This window comes from Protopterus annectens, chromosome 1.part2 (genome assembly GCF_019279795.1).
Source record: "Protopterus annectens isolate FY-2018-M chromosome 1.part2, PAN1.0, whole genome shotgun sequence".
NCBI classification, from domain to species: Eukaryota; Metazoa; Chordata; order Ceratodontiformes; family Protopteridae; genus Protopterus; species Protopterus annectens.
In genome coordinates this window covers 897190634-897208650 of record NC_056727.1, presented here as the reverse complement: position 1 = coordinate 897208650, position 18017 = coordinate 897190634, and the positions used below count along the sequence as shown (strand labels likewise).

At 40.3% G+C, this 18017-nt stretch overlaps 1 protein-coding gene across 1 annotated transcript in view; it reads left to right on the top strand.

The window, feature by feature from the left end:
• Window positions 1-18017, top strand: part of LOC122791686 (xanthine dehydrogenase/oxidase-like) — a 1688659-nt gene that overhangs the window by 693448 nt on the left and 977194 nt on the right. The window contains exon 14 of the mRNA XM_044059558.1: window positions 14752-14861. Within this exon, the coding sequence (XP_043915493.1) occupies window positions 14752-14861 (110 nt within the window). The remainder of the gene's footprint in view (window positions 1-14751; window positions 14862-18017) is intronic.

The window sequence follows — 18017 nt, the reverse complement described above, 5'->3', positions numbered from 1 at the left end:
CCAGACGCTACGGAGGGTGAGTGGTGGTTCTCTTCCAGCCATCCAGCCACACTTGCAGAGGGGGGGCGAGCCCCATCCCCTGCAGCGCTTCCACCCGCAGGTGGCACGGGGCCACCGAAGGAGGGTCCAGACTCAGCACTAGTGCCAGGTGCACTCGCCAACTGAGGTGGGAGAGGTGGGTCTGCTGGAACCCGCCTTCCCTGTCGTCCTATGTTTTGCATTATGTCATGACAGTTTGGATTAGTGACATATAATACCATTCACAATTAGTTGTAACAGCATGCATTAGTATTCCCATTAACCAAACACCCAGATATTCACACCATTGAACAGCGTGCATAACACATGCATAATTTGAACAGCAATACACAGTCCAACAACATGCAGGGTTAATTGATGGCAACAGGCCATCAGGTTTGGATGTATGAACAGGGCAGATGCATCAACGGACATGCAAATATATTTGACCCAACAGGACAAATGTCCAGGGGTGTTAATTGTGATTGCACATACCATTTTCACGTGGAATGGGTTATATGTGGTTATAGGGTGGGGTGAAGAAAATAATATTAACACCTTCAAATACCAGTACATATGCTGTACATTTCTAATAGCTACAGATATATACACACTACTGTTCTAACTACAGTTTCCTATATGATAACTATTTCAACTTGGTGATAGGACTGTTACTGCAACATCAATATACATTTTATTGTTCTTCATACACATTCATATCTAGCTTTGTTCAGCTACATCATCCTGCTACATTTGCTTTATATAGCTGTAGACAAGTGTGGATGTTTGGTATATCAGACAATCATTCTATCTGCATATTGCAGACTGAGAGCAACATATCCAGATTTTGGGATACACATTCCAGATGCAGCAACACTTTAAACAGATTTCGCTGTTTGGTTTTGATTCTCACATGCATTTCATTCTGTCTTGACTGCAGTATACTTTATTCAGGGGTTATTACTACTGTATTGCTGGATTCATGACACTTTCTCACACTCTCTCACTTGCTTTCATTTTACTATTCAGGATGGTACTTACTTCTAGGCTTTATTGACATGTTTTACCTGTAGTTATTACAATCCTTTCCAGCAGTCTCACTTCTGTCATGTTTCAGTATTTCAACAGGGATATATTTCACACATGTGATTTCATCATCTTCTGCAGCTATACTTTTCAACCTGCTGCAGGTTGTGTACTATTTTCTTACAGGTGGGGCATTTTTATTTCAGAATTTATGTCAGACATTTTCATTTTTCGGTTTAACTTACAGGCTGAAACACACTTTTGTAATCAAGCAATACTTGCAGACACTTTCCCACTGTTACTTGCACATTTTATTCCTTAGTGACTACACTGCACTCTTTTGCTGACTGTCATACTTTTTTATTTCTTTACAGTTACTGGTAGTGGATTACTGACCTGCCTGGTGGTGCAACCGCACCAGCCTATCGCCATAGGCTCTGCGGTTCGCAGAAAGGACACCTGCAGCTGTAATATAAATGAAGCAATATTGGAATACACATCTCCATAATATCAGCTAGTTTAATTTCTTACATACATAATTAAATGTAACTTACTCAGTACTGGGGCGTTGGGCATTTGCCGGGCATCCTGGATCCAAAGGTTCAGTTGGTCCTGCTTGCGTCTCTTCAGGTCCGCATGGTGGTGATGGACTTGCTCACCAGTCCTTGGAATCCCTGTGACACTGGTGAGATCATGAGCCAACCAGTCCCATGCCTCAGCTCTGTATGCTCCCCAGAGGACCTGGCCCTGCATGAGTTGGGCCTCATGATTGTGGACTAGGAGCCAGACCATGTACCTGGACTCCTCAACGCCCCGCCTCTGTGCTCAAAAGCAACTACCCTCTCCTACTCCTGTCATTCTGCCTGCAGTTCAGTTCTACAATCGTTTATGCTGTGTATTCCCACCTATGGGGCTTATATAGTCCATTTTTCCTGCACATATCTGTGATTGGCCATTTTGGAATTGTATCAACTTCAGTAAACCTGCATTGTCATGCTCCAGTTTGTATTCATTCCTATATATTAGCTATTATTGCATTTCTAGGTACTGCTGTCATGGCTTAGTGGTTTGGTACCTTGACTATGGTGTATAGTATCCTGGGTTCGAACCTGGCCACTGCTTTTTATTTTTCATGACTGTCTAGACATGCTGAGGGGTGTGTCTGTGTAAAGGCAGTTTTGATACGGCTTGCTCAACGTTGCCCGTCGGTTAGCTTGTTTGCGTGGTGCGCAGCTCCGAGCAAACGGGGTACGCTGGTTTAAGCCTCATTTGGCTATCGGCACGCATATTACGCTCAGCTGAGCTAGGGGCACTTAAATTCAGTGTGTTAAACCACTGCTCAGCTACGGGCACTCATTTTGCACCAGTTAAACCACTGCTCATGTACGGGCAGATGCACTCACCCTGTTAAACTGTAGCTCAGCTATGGGCACATCTGGAATTTTTTATTCTTTTGTTACCTCACATTTCTTCAATATAAATGGGCTATTTCATTACATTTTACATAAAATGTGGTTTTATGTGTACATATTTGTCAGGGACTTGTTTCGTGCTTATTTTGCTAAAAATAAAAATTGGTGTTGTGGGGGCTCGAACCATGAATGCCTGCTCTTCAGCCAACATCTCTACCGCTATGCTATTGCTTCCTGGCTTATTTTGCATATTTAGTTCTTATATGCTTTCCCACTGACTGCTAACTGTAGCTGCGTTACGGGCACGCCCGCGCAAATGAGCGCACTCATGGTTAAACTTTTTTACAATTTAAAAAAAATATATAACATGTTTATTTATATGTTTTCTGTTCATAGTCTGTGGGGGCATGTGTTGTGTTTATTCACATTTCCGTGGACTCTGTCGTGGGTGTTTACTTTGGGCACTTTTACTCTTTTGGGGGCGTGTCCGCTTACAGGGCTCGGCCTACGGACACGCTCCCTACTGTCTTACACGGACCGTGTTAGCCTTAGGTGTGATTCAGCATTCTCTCATGAATATGCAAAGCATGCTGACATCACTCCGTTTATCTGCAGCCTCCGTGTATGAGTTATAACTCTTACACGGAGGCTTCGTGAATCCTGCCCAATGTTTTTTGCCAGTTCTATTTGAAAAGTTAAAATAAAATTAAAAAGAAATTAGTACAGAAGATGCGGCATTTTTTGTAGAGTAATCAGTGTGCTGCAGCACCTGTATGCAATGTTGTAAGTAGGTAAGCGGGCTGCTTAACTGCTTACTCTAATGAGCTTTTAAATTGAGAAGCATATGCAGACACACACAAACACACACACTCTGGAAGTGACAAGTTATTCTGCACTGGTGAAATACTAACCTCCCATGTATTCATAGAAACAGATAACATGGCAAGAGTTAGGGAACACTTGCCTTACATTCTCTGCCCTTTTCCCTACTTACCAGATCAGCTGCAGATTCTTGTAAAAAATTTAATTTTCTTCTGACTTTAACTAGGCAATGTTTGTTTCAGTTATGGATTTTTTAAGTCATCCATTGTACTGAACCTGACAACATCCTCAGAAAAGCATTTCCATACATCCGTAAGTTTATTTTATAGGAAATGTCATTTCTTTGAAGTGTTTATCTTTGTGTATCTCTTCTGGAAAAAAATGCATTTTACACCCTGAAGATTCCCTGTGGAAACTGACCAATATTTTATGTTATCATGTCTTTGTTAATCCCTTTTTCATGAGTTTATGTAGGCATCTCCTTCAAAGTCACTGGAACACATGGAGTGGTATACATACACTCTGAATCTTGGAAAAAATCATTGTTGGTCACCTTTATGATGTAAATGCTGTTTTCTCTAGTTTCATGCATAAACAGTAGCAAACACACAACAGCATCAGGAAGCTGAAACAACTTTCAAAACTACATTACACATCTTTCTGCCAAAAAATGTTTTCTATTTATGTGGCACAAAGTGTATTACAGATTTTAAAACTGTTACAAGTTCAAAAGTGCACTTAACTTCTGGTGCTGTCTGTGAAATGCTGCTATATGTGTTACAGTTTTCAAAACTGCAAAACAATTCGCAGCCCTACAGTTTTTATTAATTCTGTCTTAGTACACTGAAGCAGATAAAGCTCCATATTCTACAAAGAATTGTGTGACATTACCAAGTGTGTTACAGCTTTCAAAACTGTAAAACTATTAAACATTTAGCACACCTAGATTGCACCCCCATCTAATAAGTGGTAATTTCAGGGAGCAGGAAAAGCATCATGAGCTACAAAGAATTATCATCAGATCTGTATGATGATAACCAAGTAGTTATATGCTCTCAATATAGGTGTTAAGCGTCAACTTTCTAGTTCTGCTTTTCTCCACTTATCCACTTAATTTCTTTACACCCATTTCTTGAATATATAACAATGTGGTTATGATCAGAAACTAAGTCATCATCCTCAATTTTTGTTACATGGGCTGCATATCCTGTAGCAGCGTAAGTGAATTTACTGAGCTAGTTCAGTTATTGTCTTCATCCATGTAAGGATGGGGTCTTTGGAGCTGCGCAGAATATGCTATTGGCAGTTTCATCTGCTATCCACACAGAGGTACAATAACTTTGTCTTAGCTGGTGATTTATCTGCCTGTGCGCTGTCATTTCTTTCAGACCTGTTCACTACTGTTTACCATTTCATGTTCCTGTTCTTTTGTTTCTTTTGTTGTTTTTAAAGTTTCATTCTTCATCCTTAGTTACTTTTCATAATTGTTTACCAGCCACATTCATTGGAGCTGAATTGAAGCTAATATGCATTTAGCCTTTCTTGCCATATTGCTTTTGTATCCTTTCATTCCACATTTTAAATGAATACTGTAGCAGACCTTCATGTTTTCTATACAGAAAGAGACATTTTATCTGACTCTTTGAGGTATAATTTTATAGAGACGTTAACTTAAGGAGGAAACAGCCATCCTATAGCTCCATTCTGGGATAATTTCATGTTGTAACATTGCCATCTGTTTGCTTTTATTTGGCCTGTTTTTCTGTACAAAGTGCAATTGTTCAACCCATTCCAAAGGTTAATTATATGTGTAGTACTATCTCATATTCCATGCTAAGAATTTCAGGGCTTTGGGGTCAGTTCTGGAGTCCAGTGAGACAAGTTACTTGAGTTCACAACTCCCAAACCAGAAATATGTAAATTGTAACTGAAAGGCCTTCAATGATATAGCTTTGTGGAGTAAGATAAAATAAACATAAGTACAGAAGGAGTTTTTTATTTGCCCACAGAAATTACGGAGGTAGATTGAGTGGGCAAACTTATCAAAATGGTACAAGGTGTTGCCTGTGATAACTATATCACTAAAGAGGTTGATGGTATTGTATAAACTGGAATGAAGGCAGTGAAGCACTGAAGCAGGTGGAAGAAAATGGGCAAGGTGAGGTGAGAGACCAGTCCATTTGTACCTCCTGATTTAGGCAGGGTGTTTGAGCAGACAAGACAAAAGTTGATGATTAGGAAATGGAGCATGCGGGTGGGCTTCAGAATATGGCCCACCTACAGTGAGTACTTGAAAAAAAAGAATCTGGTGTAAAATAATACTAAAATGATAAAATGGTATTTTTAATCAATTATCACGTATCTGAATGCTGAATGACTCCACAGTGAGATGAGGTCCTGTCAAAAGATAGAATGACCAAACCACATGGAAGTCATTGGTGAGGACTTCAATTTTACTGCTCATTTGTAGATGAACAGGCTATTTGTGTGGACAAACTATAATACCAGGATACCAAGGGAAGGAAAAAGTTAATAGCGTCAACTATTAAAGGTAATATACCTTTTCATGGAATGGAAATCTTCAGGTGGAGAGGGTATACAGATTTTTAGGGAGGAAATATCTTAAGTAGAGTCTGTGGCACTACTGAGAACAGTGATTAAGGAGCAGATCATATTGTACCACTTGCAGTAGTTCTGATATGCATCAGTATTGTGAAAGAGGATACAAGTGTACTATGTAGATGGGACCTATATAGACGGAGAACTACTGAGGAAAGTGAATGATGTTAGAGGCAAATAAAAGGGCACGTGATGACAGAGGCATATGACATATGAGGGTAGAGGCTATAGTGGAAGTGAAAGGAAAGAAAGGAGGTAATAAAATCAGGGATGTGCAAATGAGGGGCTCTGGATTAAAAAGAAACACCTGTGTGCATGACAGGAAGAACAGAGGTTGAAGTGTGAATTAGCACAGATAAGGGAGGACAGGTCCAGCTAGAGTGCAAGCTGTATAATGCTTTATGCTAGAGAATGACAAGATAAAGTAGGGAGTGAATATTTAAGTATAGATTAGGATAAAACAGATAGAGAGGGAGTGAGAGGATGGGGATAAGATGAGCTGTGGAAGTAAGGGAGGGTCTATATTAAAAGACCAAAGAGGTGTTTCAGCAAACACCTCTTAGTTGACACGTAATGAGCGAACGCGCTAAAGCAATAACACTCAAAACAGCGGTTTCTTTCCCTGGGAAAAAACTGCTAGCACAAACAAACACACACAAACACTTTAAAACATAACAACGTAGGGGGCTGTGCCCCCCACACCCCCCCAAACTAAATATATCAATTCCGAGATTGCACTACAGTTAGAAAAGGGGCAAACACATGGAGATGGCCAAGTGATTTCTTTCCCAGGGCAAGAAATCGCTGTTTTGAATGTTTGCAATTTAGTGCATTCACTCATTACGTGTCGACCAAGAGGTGCTCGATGAAACACCTCTTCGGTCTTTTAATATAGACCCGTAAGGGAGACATTGCCAAGGGTGAAAAGATAAAACAAGAGGGAAAACCCTAAGGGGGATATAGATAACTTACTCACAATGAATTGTGAATGAGAGAAGTAGTCTAAAGAGGCAATTTCGTGTGCATGGGTGCCGGAACCATGGAGCGAGGGGGAGGGAGTGCCCCCCCCCCACAACTTTTACAGCTGAAAAAGAAAACTCCATGATGGAGTTTTTCTTTAAAACTCCTTAACCCCAAGTACCTTCTCAGGGCATGTCTAGGATTATATCCGGGCACTCCCTGAGGCGTTAGCTATTCTGGTACATTTAGGAACGTAACTAAATTCAGGAGCACAATGCAACTCCACTGCTAATTATTACCTTATCGCTAGGTGTAGTTTAAGGAAGTGTTCACTGACATTCCTTTCCGATTCCTAACCCTCTGACACAAACTTTTTTTTTAAACTTACATTAGCATTAATCTTATTTCTTGTTTAGTTATTAAACTGTCAGCTATTTCCTTATAGGTAGGTGTAGGGACGTATAGTTTAAGATAGTGTTCACTGACATTCCTTTCTGATTCCCAACCATCTGGCTCAAACTTTTTTTTAAGCTTACTTTTTTAAACTCTGGCAAGATATCATGCAGACTGGGTAATTAACAGCATACTAGTACTATAAACCTAACTAAATCCACCCCAGTAAATGCACTTCCTTTTCAAAAGATACTATGCCAGTATGTAGAAAATAAAAGTAGTTCTAGATAAGCAGGGTTAACTTTTACATTTAAATACAAGTCTGACCCTTTCATTTGAATGTTTATACATAACATCAAAAGACTTGACAGTTGGAGCCTGCGCTTCTTGCTTACGTTTTAAACAAAAGGAGAGCACTACCCCTACATTTGGGGATTTCAAACATCTCTGCATATTATTAAACAGCTAGTGCACCTAAAGTAATGATTGTGCCCCATGATCCCTTGCGCATTCAGTAACGGTAACGATAATGGTTACTGTTAACCAGCAATCTGCAGAAAGAAATTCAGAGTCAGTGGTGAAACGGACATATTAACAACAAAAAAAAAGGTAAGTGACAGTCCTGATGTTTCCTCATTGTTCCAACAGCACAGCTTCTACCCTGTGCATTCTGCAGTTTCCATGCTATTTGTGCCTCTGACATTTTGGCAACAAGCAAATAAAGGGAGTGATGCTTCTCGATACAGCGACCAGGGAGTTATAACAGATTTAATTTTTTTCAAGTTACACAGGGCTTTCATCAGGAGCCAAATGTTTTGTGGAAGAAGTACAGTGTAAAAACGTTTGCTCCATACCTCTCAACTGTACAGATTTTTTATGAAATGTACAGATTTTGCCTCATACTTTTTTATGTCTTTTTTTAAAAAAAATTGAGTTTTCGGCAAATTTGCTGCTACTAAAAATTAAAACCGATGGATAAACTAATCATATTGGGCATTCACTTAGAGCTAAACATTTAACTTTCGTACAGAAGTGACTTCATGTGAGAACATTTTGTGTTTTGTTCCTGTAGAAATTAAGTAGGGAAGTTGCCTTTCTGTAAGGATGCATTATGTAGTTTTTAAAATGAATGTACACTAATAAGGTTAAAACATTGTGCAATGACAGCTTACCTTTTTTGCATGAATAGGGATTGTCAAACAAGGTTGTTGCTGTGATGTTTCTGCACCCTCAGATGAATGGCTTATGAAAGTAACTAAGATTATATGCCTGTAGGTCTTCCATTCTTTACAAACAGTTCAAAACTGGGTGACTTTTTTGTCTTCTGTTAGCAGGGCACCTACAAATTACATCACATGACTGAATGGTGACGAGTCCTGGAAATGTGTATGACCTGGTTTTATGCACAGTCATGAGCATGCTAACATTTTTGAGGAAGTTTGTGCTCGCTTGGTTCTTTATGCATAGTCCTAAGGAAGATGTGTCTGTATTTTAACAGCCGCAGAAGTAGCAAGATGGTGCCACTAACTGATTCAGGAACTTATTGGTTGCAAGGGCAGGGTGCATTTCAATTTGCCAATGTGCACTGGTTTGTTTAAATTCTGTGCCTCTGCAAACATCATTGCTGTACTCTTCTGTGGTGCGACTATAATGGGATGCCTGGGGATACCTAATAGGACTTGACCTCTTTCCCAAAACCCAACAATATCAGGGAAGTGATGCATGTCCCAGGGGTTCCACCTTTCACCCTCCATCCCCCCAGTCTTCAACAGCTCTATTCCTGTGGTTTCTTTATGTGAGGAAAAAGCTCCCCACACCACCCTTGATGGGAACTGTGCTTTTATATCCTCTGTCTAAAACATCATCTGACATTGCCCAACCTAAGAAGATGTCATTAAATACTGAGTTTCCTGTTTTATATCAGCCCTGGCAGAGCAAGTGGCACAGAATCAGTATTGAACAGACCACAGGAATACTGTGTAGATTATATAAGGAAGGGAATGACGGATGCCCATTTGAGTTTTATAAAGTGGTCACATGACAGTGATGAGGGATTAACCCAAGCTGAGGGAACAATATCATCAGTTAGAAAAGGAAGGCAAGTTGCAAATTTTAATGAGAAAGGTGGAAGTGGTAAGGCAGTGAATGGATAGGAGGAGCTATCAACCGGTTTCTTTGTAAAATGTTGGCCAAAAACTGTTTGGCTGGGAATTTCAGAGATGGATGCCAAACTTAGCAGATATGTAGCAGGTGGGCTACATGTGGGGACTACATGAAAAGAGACATGGAAGAGCTCTCGGATCATGTGGCCCAGGCATGTATGGCCCTAGCCCTGAGTAGCATCCTGCCTTCACCCAGAATGATACCACAGTATAAGGACAAAATGATTGACTTCAACAATTGGCTAAGCTTCTGGTGTCAATCAAAGGGGATCCAGTATCTGTCTGCCTGGGAAGACATTATCGACAAATCACGATGCTTTGCCAGAGATGGTCTGCACCTGTCACTGCTGGGATTCAGGTTACTGGCTAAAGTTCTTGCCACCCCTATAGTGCCTTTTATAGGCAAGGTTCAAAGGACAAAACCACCGCTGTAACAGATACAAGCATGCAAAATCTGAAGGTAATGCTACTCAATGCTAGAAGTCTAAACCTCAAAATGCACTCTCTCGAGGCACTCCTAAAAATGGAGAACATTGATATCTGTGCAGTAATTGAGACCTGGTTCAAGGCTCCAGAGAGCACCACTGCAATACCAGGCTACACCTCTTACCACACTTTTCAGCCACAAATCCAAGACTGAAACACTAAAGGTGGAGGAGTGTCCATATTCACCAAGGATATTCACACCTCCAGGCTAGTTGCCCAGCACAATGCATCTGAAATTCTCCAGGTGCAACTAACACTAGGTAAGACTGCATTCCAAATTGCAGCTTGCTACAGATCCCCCACCATGCCCCAAGATTCTCACTACACCTTTCTAAACATACTGGAAAATATTAAGATACAACCAAACACCCTAATACTTGGTGATTTCAACTACCTTGCCATTAACTGGGAAAACTACTCGGGTACCAAAACCTCTTCCCAATGGTTCTAGGAATTCATAAATTCCAACGCCCTGGATCAACTAATCCATTGTTCTACCAAGGGCTCCAATATCCTAGACCTGGTCATTACCAACATGGGAGATAGATGCTCCACACCAGTGGTCACCCCTTATTGGTCAGGTCTGACCATAAGCAAATCACCCTTGACATCCACATCCCACCCCCCCCCCCCCAGTAAGGAAACCTCCGTAAAAAACTTCTCCAAAGCCAACTTCATGCTACTGAAGTCAGAAGTGACAAACTTCATGACACCTATGCAGACGGGATCTGAAATTTCAACTGCTGAATCCTAGACAAAGCAATGTACGAGCACATCCACTCGTGCATGAATCGTGCCATCCCAAATAGAACCAAGATGCTCTCCTCCAAAAAAAGGAAGTCAATCTGGTGGTCCCCTGCTATAAACAAACTATACAACAGAAGGAAGAAACTGTTGCAGAAAAGAGGAAAATCCCAGGATGCAAAAAACTCCCTCACCAGCCTCAGTAAGAAGCTGAGATCCCTCATGAAATCCTCAAAGCTAGTTATGAAAATAAAATTGCCAAAGATTCCAAAAACAACTACAAGGCGTTGTATAGTTATGTCAAGAATCTAAATTGCAATGCTCAGATCTGCTCTGAGCTACACCAAAATGGCATTAAATATACTGATCCCAAGAATATTGCCAATATCCTGGCAGATCGATTTAGTGCCAGCTTCAGCCCTCTCTCACCCCTAAAGGGCCCATCTCAATACCAAAAGACTGCCAAATTCCAGTAATCACAGCCACACAGGTAGAAACCACACTCTCCAAAGCTAAGAATACAGCATCCATGGGACCAGATGACATCCCGGGCTGAGTACTACATGAACTACAAAATGAACTGGCATCTCACCTAAGTGTCATGTTTAATCATAGCCTCTCCTCAGGCTTCATGCCCACTGAGTGGCGCACAGCTACAGTTATCTCACTCCACAAGGGGTGATCCACCTTGGATCCCGGGAACTACTGTCCCATCAGTCTGACGAGCCTGATCTGCAAGGGTATGGAACGCATTATCATGGAACTTACAAACAAAGACATTGTGGCAACCTTCAAACACTGGACCCCACCCAGTTTGGATTCGTGAATGGCCGATCTTGTCTCCTGAACCTGGTTGACTTCTTCAAATCAGTCTCCAGAGCTGTGGACAAGGGTAAGGTGGTCCACACAGCCTATCTGGACCTCGCCAAGGCCTTCGACACCCTCCCCCACTCTGGAATCATAGATAGATTTACTAAGCTGGGCATTAATCCCTACGTCACTCGATGGGTTGCCAACTGGCTTACTGACAGAACCCAGACTGTAAAAGTAGCCGACTCCAAATCCAGCTCCAGACAAGTGACAAGTGGAGTACCTCAGGGTTCAGTCCTGGGACCACATTTGTTTGGCATCTACTTCTCTGAAGTAAGGGACTCTGGCTAACAAAGTTTGCAGATGACTACAAACTGGAAGCCATTATTGAATACCAAAATGATGTGGATATTCTACAAAAGGGCCTTACAGAAACAGATGCCTGGTGCCAGTGCCATGGGCTCAAGCTTAATGCCAAGAAATGTATAGTTATCACCTTTGGAAAAAACATGTACCCATGAATTACCACATAGGTGGCAGTACACTAAACATCGAAAATGTGATGAGAGACTTAGGGACACAGGTGGACAGTGGTCTCACCTTCGATAACCACATTGCCATAACAGTCAGGAAATCCTTCTATGTGGCACACCTCATCACTAATGGCTTTCATCCAGAAAAAAGGAGGTTATTGCCCCACTGTACTCATCCCTCATTAGACCCATTATAGAGTATAATGCCCCATTTGGTATGTACCTCACAAGACATCTGCAACAGCTGGAAAGGCCACAGAAATACCTCACTAAAAGAATCACAGGCCTAAAGCAGATGCCATATGCTGACCATCTATAAAAACTCCAGCTATACTCTGTGGCATATCGTCTACTTAGAGGTGATTTCTGCTTAACATACAAGCCAATGTCAAATCATGAGCTGTTGGACATGCTCCACTTAAAGAAATCACAATCCCTCATAGCCACATGCTCCAGGAATCTAAACCTTGTCATCACAATGAACAAAACATGCTGGAGGGATAGGTTCCTGACCCAGAGACTCCCCATACTCTGGAGTAGACTGCTCATATATGTCAAACAGAGCGCCTCCTTGGCCCTCTTCAAAAGGAACCTTGATGATTGGATGGGAGATAGGAAATTCACCCTGGGGTTCATGTCAGTCGTCCTGCTAGACAGGGGTCCAGGGAAGTAAATATTGTGGGAAGAAATATCCAGGGAATTGTTATGGCTAGGTTTGCATAGGCCCTAGGGCCGATAGCCTATTATCAACCTATAAGAGAAATGTTTGATAAAATGACTTTGATGTGATCCATCATAGGTAGAGTAGAGATGAGGAGACTGAAGAGGATGTGGCTGGTACTTTTCAATATAAAAAACTTCAATTCATAAATGCACATTTCTTTAAGAAACTCTTAGACAGACTTTCAGCTGTTGGAGGAATTGATCCCATGGATTATACCACTGTATCGCCAGCTAAGAGCAAAAGTACTTGTTCATGGTATATTTATAAGAGACTTAGAAGTGGAAAATGGGATGAATGGTTAAGGTGCAGTCTGTACTTGGCTTTAATTTCATTGGCAATGATTAATCAGTTAAGTTAGGAAAAGGTGAGTGGGAAAGAGATGGAGAAAGCAAGAGAGAAGAAATGGAGGGTGGGGTATTCCTTGCTAGCCAACAGTTGTATACCTATAGCATAAGAAACAGAAGAGGGATGGTACAAAAAATGTAATGTAACAGGTTAATTGGGAAGTATGACCCAGGATGAACTGGGTAGACAAAAGGTAGGTTACGACCATGAGATAACAAAGGAGGGTGATGAGGCATGAAGTGAGCAAGGGTTAATACTTGGCTAGAGATATGGACTATTTTTAGACAGAATAGAGAACATTGGTTATAGAACGATATGACTGAGGGCGAAGTCCTATAAACAAAGACAGCATGCAGGTATAATGTAAGGAAGGATGAATGAAAATATGTTGCCATACCCTTTTGTATAGTATTTACTGGGAGTAAACAGATAGAATGGCTCCACGTATCAAATGGCAGTTATGAACTGAATTAAACGTAGCACCAGATTGTGCAGGACATAAAGAAAAGGTTTAGAAATGGGTGGAAAAGCTGTTGTCTAATGAGTATATAGTGATCACCTATTAATGGCTGAACAGGATCAATCAGAACAAGCTAAAATGATTGCTTCCTGGCAGAATAGAAGACTGAGTAGAGTGAGAATAGTTTGGGTAGTTACCTAGCAAGGGCAGTTTTAGATTAAAAGAAGTTGATGAAGCTGAAGTAAAAGATGGTGAAAATAAAGTGGAGGAAGGGGCAGCTGAAAAGCTAAAACGATTAAGTTTGCTGGATGAGGATATGATTTTTCAAAGTATGAGGTGAAGGTGATATGGATGGTATGTGGTAGAGATAAAGTGAGTAGCAGGTTGGAAAGCGATGGAGATTTGCACAGTTTCAGAAAGTAGACAAAAATGTATGAGAGACTGGCAAAAGGCATGTTGGATACTGGAGAAGAGGATACCTGTTGATAATGTAAAAGTTTTAGAGGGAAGGAGAACTGTATAGTTGGAACTGATAGAACACAAACACCAAGATGAGCAGAGGAGGAAGATTTGTTTCAGAAGATGAGGAAGAGTAAAATCGACTAAAGTACAGCTTACACCAGACATTCTGGATGGTATATGCAATATGGAAGCAGTATCCAAGGTTTCTGCAGTGGTGGTCCTTTAGCCAATAAGTTTGGATAATATAGGCAGGAAGGGAAGAATTGACTGTTAAATGTATGAAAAAGAGAGCAGTGGTGCCTTAACTTATCTAGACACTTAAGGCACACCATTGTTCCAGTTTCGATGCTAGTAACTTTTTTTATACTTTGCATAGCGTGTCTCCAACCTAAATAAATTAAATTAAATGTTAAATAAATGTTTGAATGTGCATTGGTTAAATAATAGCAAAGAAGAATCTGGCTTGAGCTAGCAATATAAAGTAAGGCCACTGGAAAGCATCTCATTGTCACCACTGTGATGTACTTTCTTGGCGGTGCTGAAAGGCAAAACCTATACAAAATAATATTGTATGAATCAAACCGCTGCAGTTCGCAGAGTCTGTGATCAGCAAGTCATGCTTACTCCTGGAAACTTTGCTGCAGTTCCTTTTCAGAATAAATAAAGATAAACTGTAAAGCTTGTAATCTGTATGCCATATGAAACTGTGATGTGCATTCAATGTACTTTACATTTGGAGACGATCACTAATTGCAATTTCTGCATTTGTTTGAAGATGGCACAAGGGCAATTCGGATGGATAGAAACTTCTTCAGCGGCTATAGAAAGACAGTCGTTAAACCTCATGAAATACTGTTGGCTATTGAAATTCCTTTCACAAAGAAGGTAACAGCAACCTTGTTTGTTTAGTCAGTTATGATTTGCTTTCATTATATCCACTGTAGAACACAGAAGCGATCATAAAGAGATTGCAGCAATATAATTTATGTGAAATTCTGCAGTTAGCCAAGCCTGTACTAGGCATCCTTCTTCAAACTGAACACTAATTGTGAAACTGGAGTTAGTGAGGAAGCCAATCAAGTTAAAAATTAATTCTGAAACTTGACATGCTTGGTATTTGTTCTAAACCAAACCTTATGTCCTACATTTGTTCAGAAAGACTAGGGAAATTAAATGCATTCCATTGTTGCAGTAAAGCTTCTACTGCTACAAAGGGCATTTCTTTTCCCATAAAGTTTTGTTCATAAAGAGTTTTTAATATATTGATGTTTACCATAAAATTTGTGAGGTCTAAACCCTGGATGGTTGCCAACCTTAAATGATATTTGCATGTGATACAGCATGCAACAAACTAGCTGACAGCTTACTGCAACCAGTAGAGTACATTGTATATTCTTTTTTTTTTTCAAAATGACATTTTCAGTAAAATGACATAATAATTTAGAATATTATATGAATAATTATCTCACTTTAACTGTTTATATTCTTCATATCACAAAATATATACTTTACCATAAAGAAGGAGAAGGTATGGTGTAGGGATCCGTCTTTTGGACAATGAGGTCTGTAGGTTGTTAACCTGATATGCTGAACTATATTGCAGTTATGCTGCAAATATCTATAAATGGAAATGACAGAATGTGTTTGGCCTCAAATGTAGATGGCATAACCTGGTGGAAGTACCACTATTATTACTTACTTGTTGCTCTCTGTGCACATTTTAAACCCTAAATAATTTTCATTCTACAGTTTTTATAGCTTAGTCCCTTAAAAGATATTGGGATCAGTCATATTGGAAAGCTGTATTAACTACATCTACTCTTGAAGCTAAAAAATGAACAAAGTTTTTATATTTAGCAGGTAAGGGGGTACGCTGTCCCAGAGCTATAGCTAGTTGTTCAGGTGTCCTGTGCTGTTTCCTGATATGGCACCCCCTTCAACACTGAGTTATGGATATAAGCACTCAGGTCTCGAGAGACTTGAACATATGGATGGACAGCTCCCTTACGTTTGGCAATCATTTTGCAACGATGGTTAGGAAATCCTTTTACCTTGTACAGCTCATAGCAAAAGGTATTTCTTCCAGATCAAAATAAGTTCTCAGTTCCTTGCCCTCCACTTTGATTAAACCCACCACTGAGTACAATGCTGTCTTTGGGATGTTCCTTACTAAGTATATCGAAAAATTGAAAAGACCCCTGGGGTTTGTAATTAAAAATCCAGGAAATAAAAAATCTGGACTACAAAGAAAGACTGGCAGTTTTATTTCTGTCTCAGTTTCATATAGATTATTTAGGGGAAAACAGTGTCTTGCTTATAGCATTATAAGGGAACCAGTAGTCCAAGAGCTCTTATACCTCAATAAATCAAATGGTCTCACTAACAGTAGGGCCCGAGACCTAAATCTCCTTCAGCAAATAAGCAAGACTAAGAGAAGTGATAGATTTGTCACACAGCACCTACTCATTCTCTGGAACATTCTCCATCTATAAATTAAATGGGACACAATGTCTGCCTTTAAATTGGAGCTGGATAACTGGATGGGTGTTCATAAATTCATCCTTGGTATAACTAGCCTAACCCTCCTTAAACTGAGAGGCAACACCAAAGGGTGGGTAACAGCAAGGTAGAAATAGCCTTGAGGTTCAGTTGCCTGTTAACTCCTGTGATCTTATGAAAAAAACATACCCCCAAAAAATAAAACTTTTTCTGCTTTTTAGCCTATAGAAATCACATTGCTGCATTTAAAGCAAATGGCTTGCAACAGATTATACCACACACAGTGCTGATGCTTTTTAGCCTTGGCCATAGATGCAGTACTTTCATTAATTTCTGAGTGCTGGTACTACACTACGGACCAATCAGCATCCTCCGATCATGCCCCGAACACCTTGTACCAGGGGAGACTATCCCTTTCTCTCATCTAGCTACACTTCTGAAATGTCCAAAGAATATATTTCTGTACAATTATTTGCTTGAATGTTTTCTAAAGTACAGCTTTCGGTGATACTATGACTAGGAATTTCTGAAATTCCCTAGTGTTGTAGAGTCATTGATTATGAGAATTTAGACTGATTGGGTTTACAGTGCTGAGCTGCTGTGTTCTGAGATTGCTGAAGTCTTGATGCATTAAATGAGTTTTATTTGCATATTTTTCTTGTTTCAACTCTATTTGGATCTTCTGCAATAATTGGATTTTCTTATCTTACTTTACTTCATCTGGGGTTGAACCAAGTGCATAATCTGAGGCTGCATATTGCTGATTTTGGGACTAGTGGTTGTGGTTGCTGCTCTTGGTGAGATGATGAATGGTTTTGCCCCTGTCTGCCTGAATGCCTGAATTAGGTATTGTTTATCTGGAGGTTTTATTATTCATTGGCTGTCTTTTGCTCATTTGTTGCTGACTGGCACATCCACTTTGGGCAGGTGTTTGCCTAGTGTATATGAGGAACTTAGTTGTGTGGGCCAGTGATCTATAGTATTGAGCTATGATATACTGACCTTATTACAGTCCAGCTTTGCTAATTGGATTTTTTATAGTGACCTTAATTCACCTGGGTTTGGACTTTGCTGGTAGCTGCCTTTAATTTATCTTGGTTTGGACCAGACAGCAGGCGAGTGACCAGGGGTTGATTATTGCTAATTTTAGTCCTGGTGGTTGTGGTTGCTGTTCCTGGTGAGAACAGGTAAGAACCCCCTGAATTGGCTGCTGTGTTTTCCTGAGTTTTTCTTGCTTATTGGCTACCTGTTGTTGTCCTGTTACAAATTACTGCTTATTTCCTTTAGGTGGGTATTTGTGGAATACATAAGGAATTTAGCTGTGTGGGCTGACATTTTATAGTGCTGATGTGTTGTGTACTGAGCTTGTTGGATTCCTGTTCTACTAAATGGATTTTATTTGTACATTGCCCTTGTTTCACCAGGATTTGGTCCTGCGGTTTCTAGTGTAGCACTGCACACAAAGCTATATTTTATGTACAGCATTGTGAATGTCAGCTACTTCAATTTATAATTATAAGATGTGACTACATTTTTCTGCAT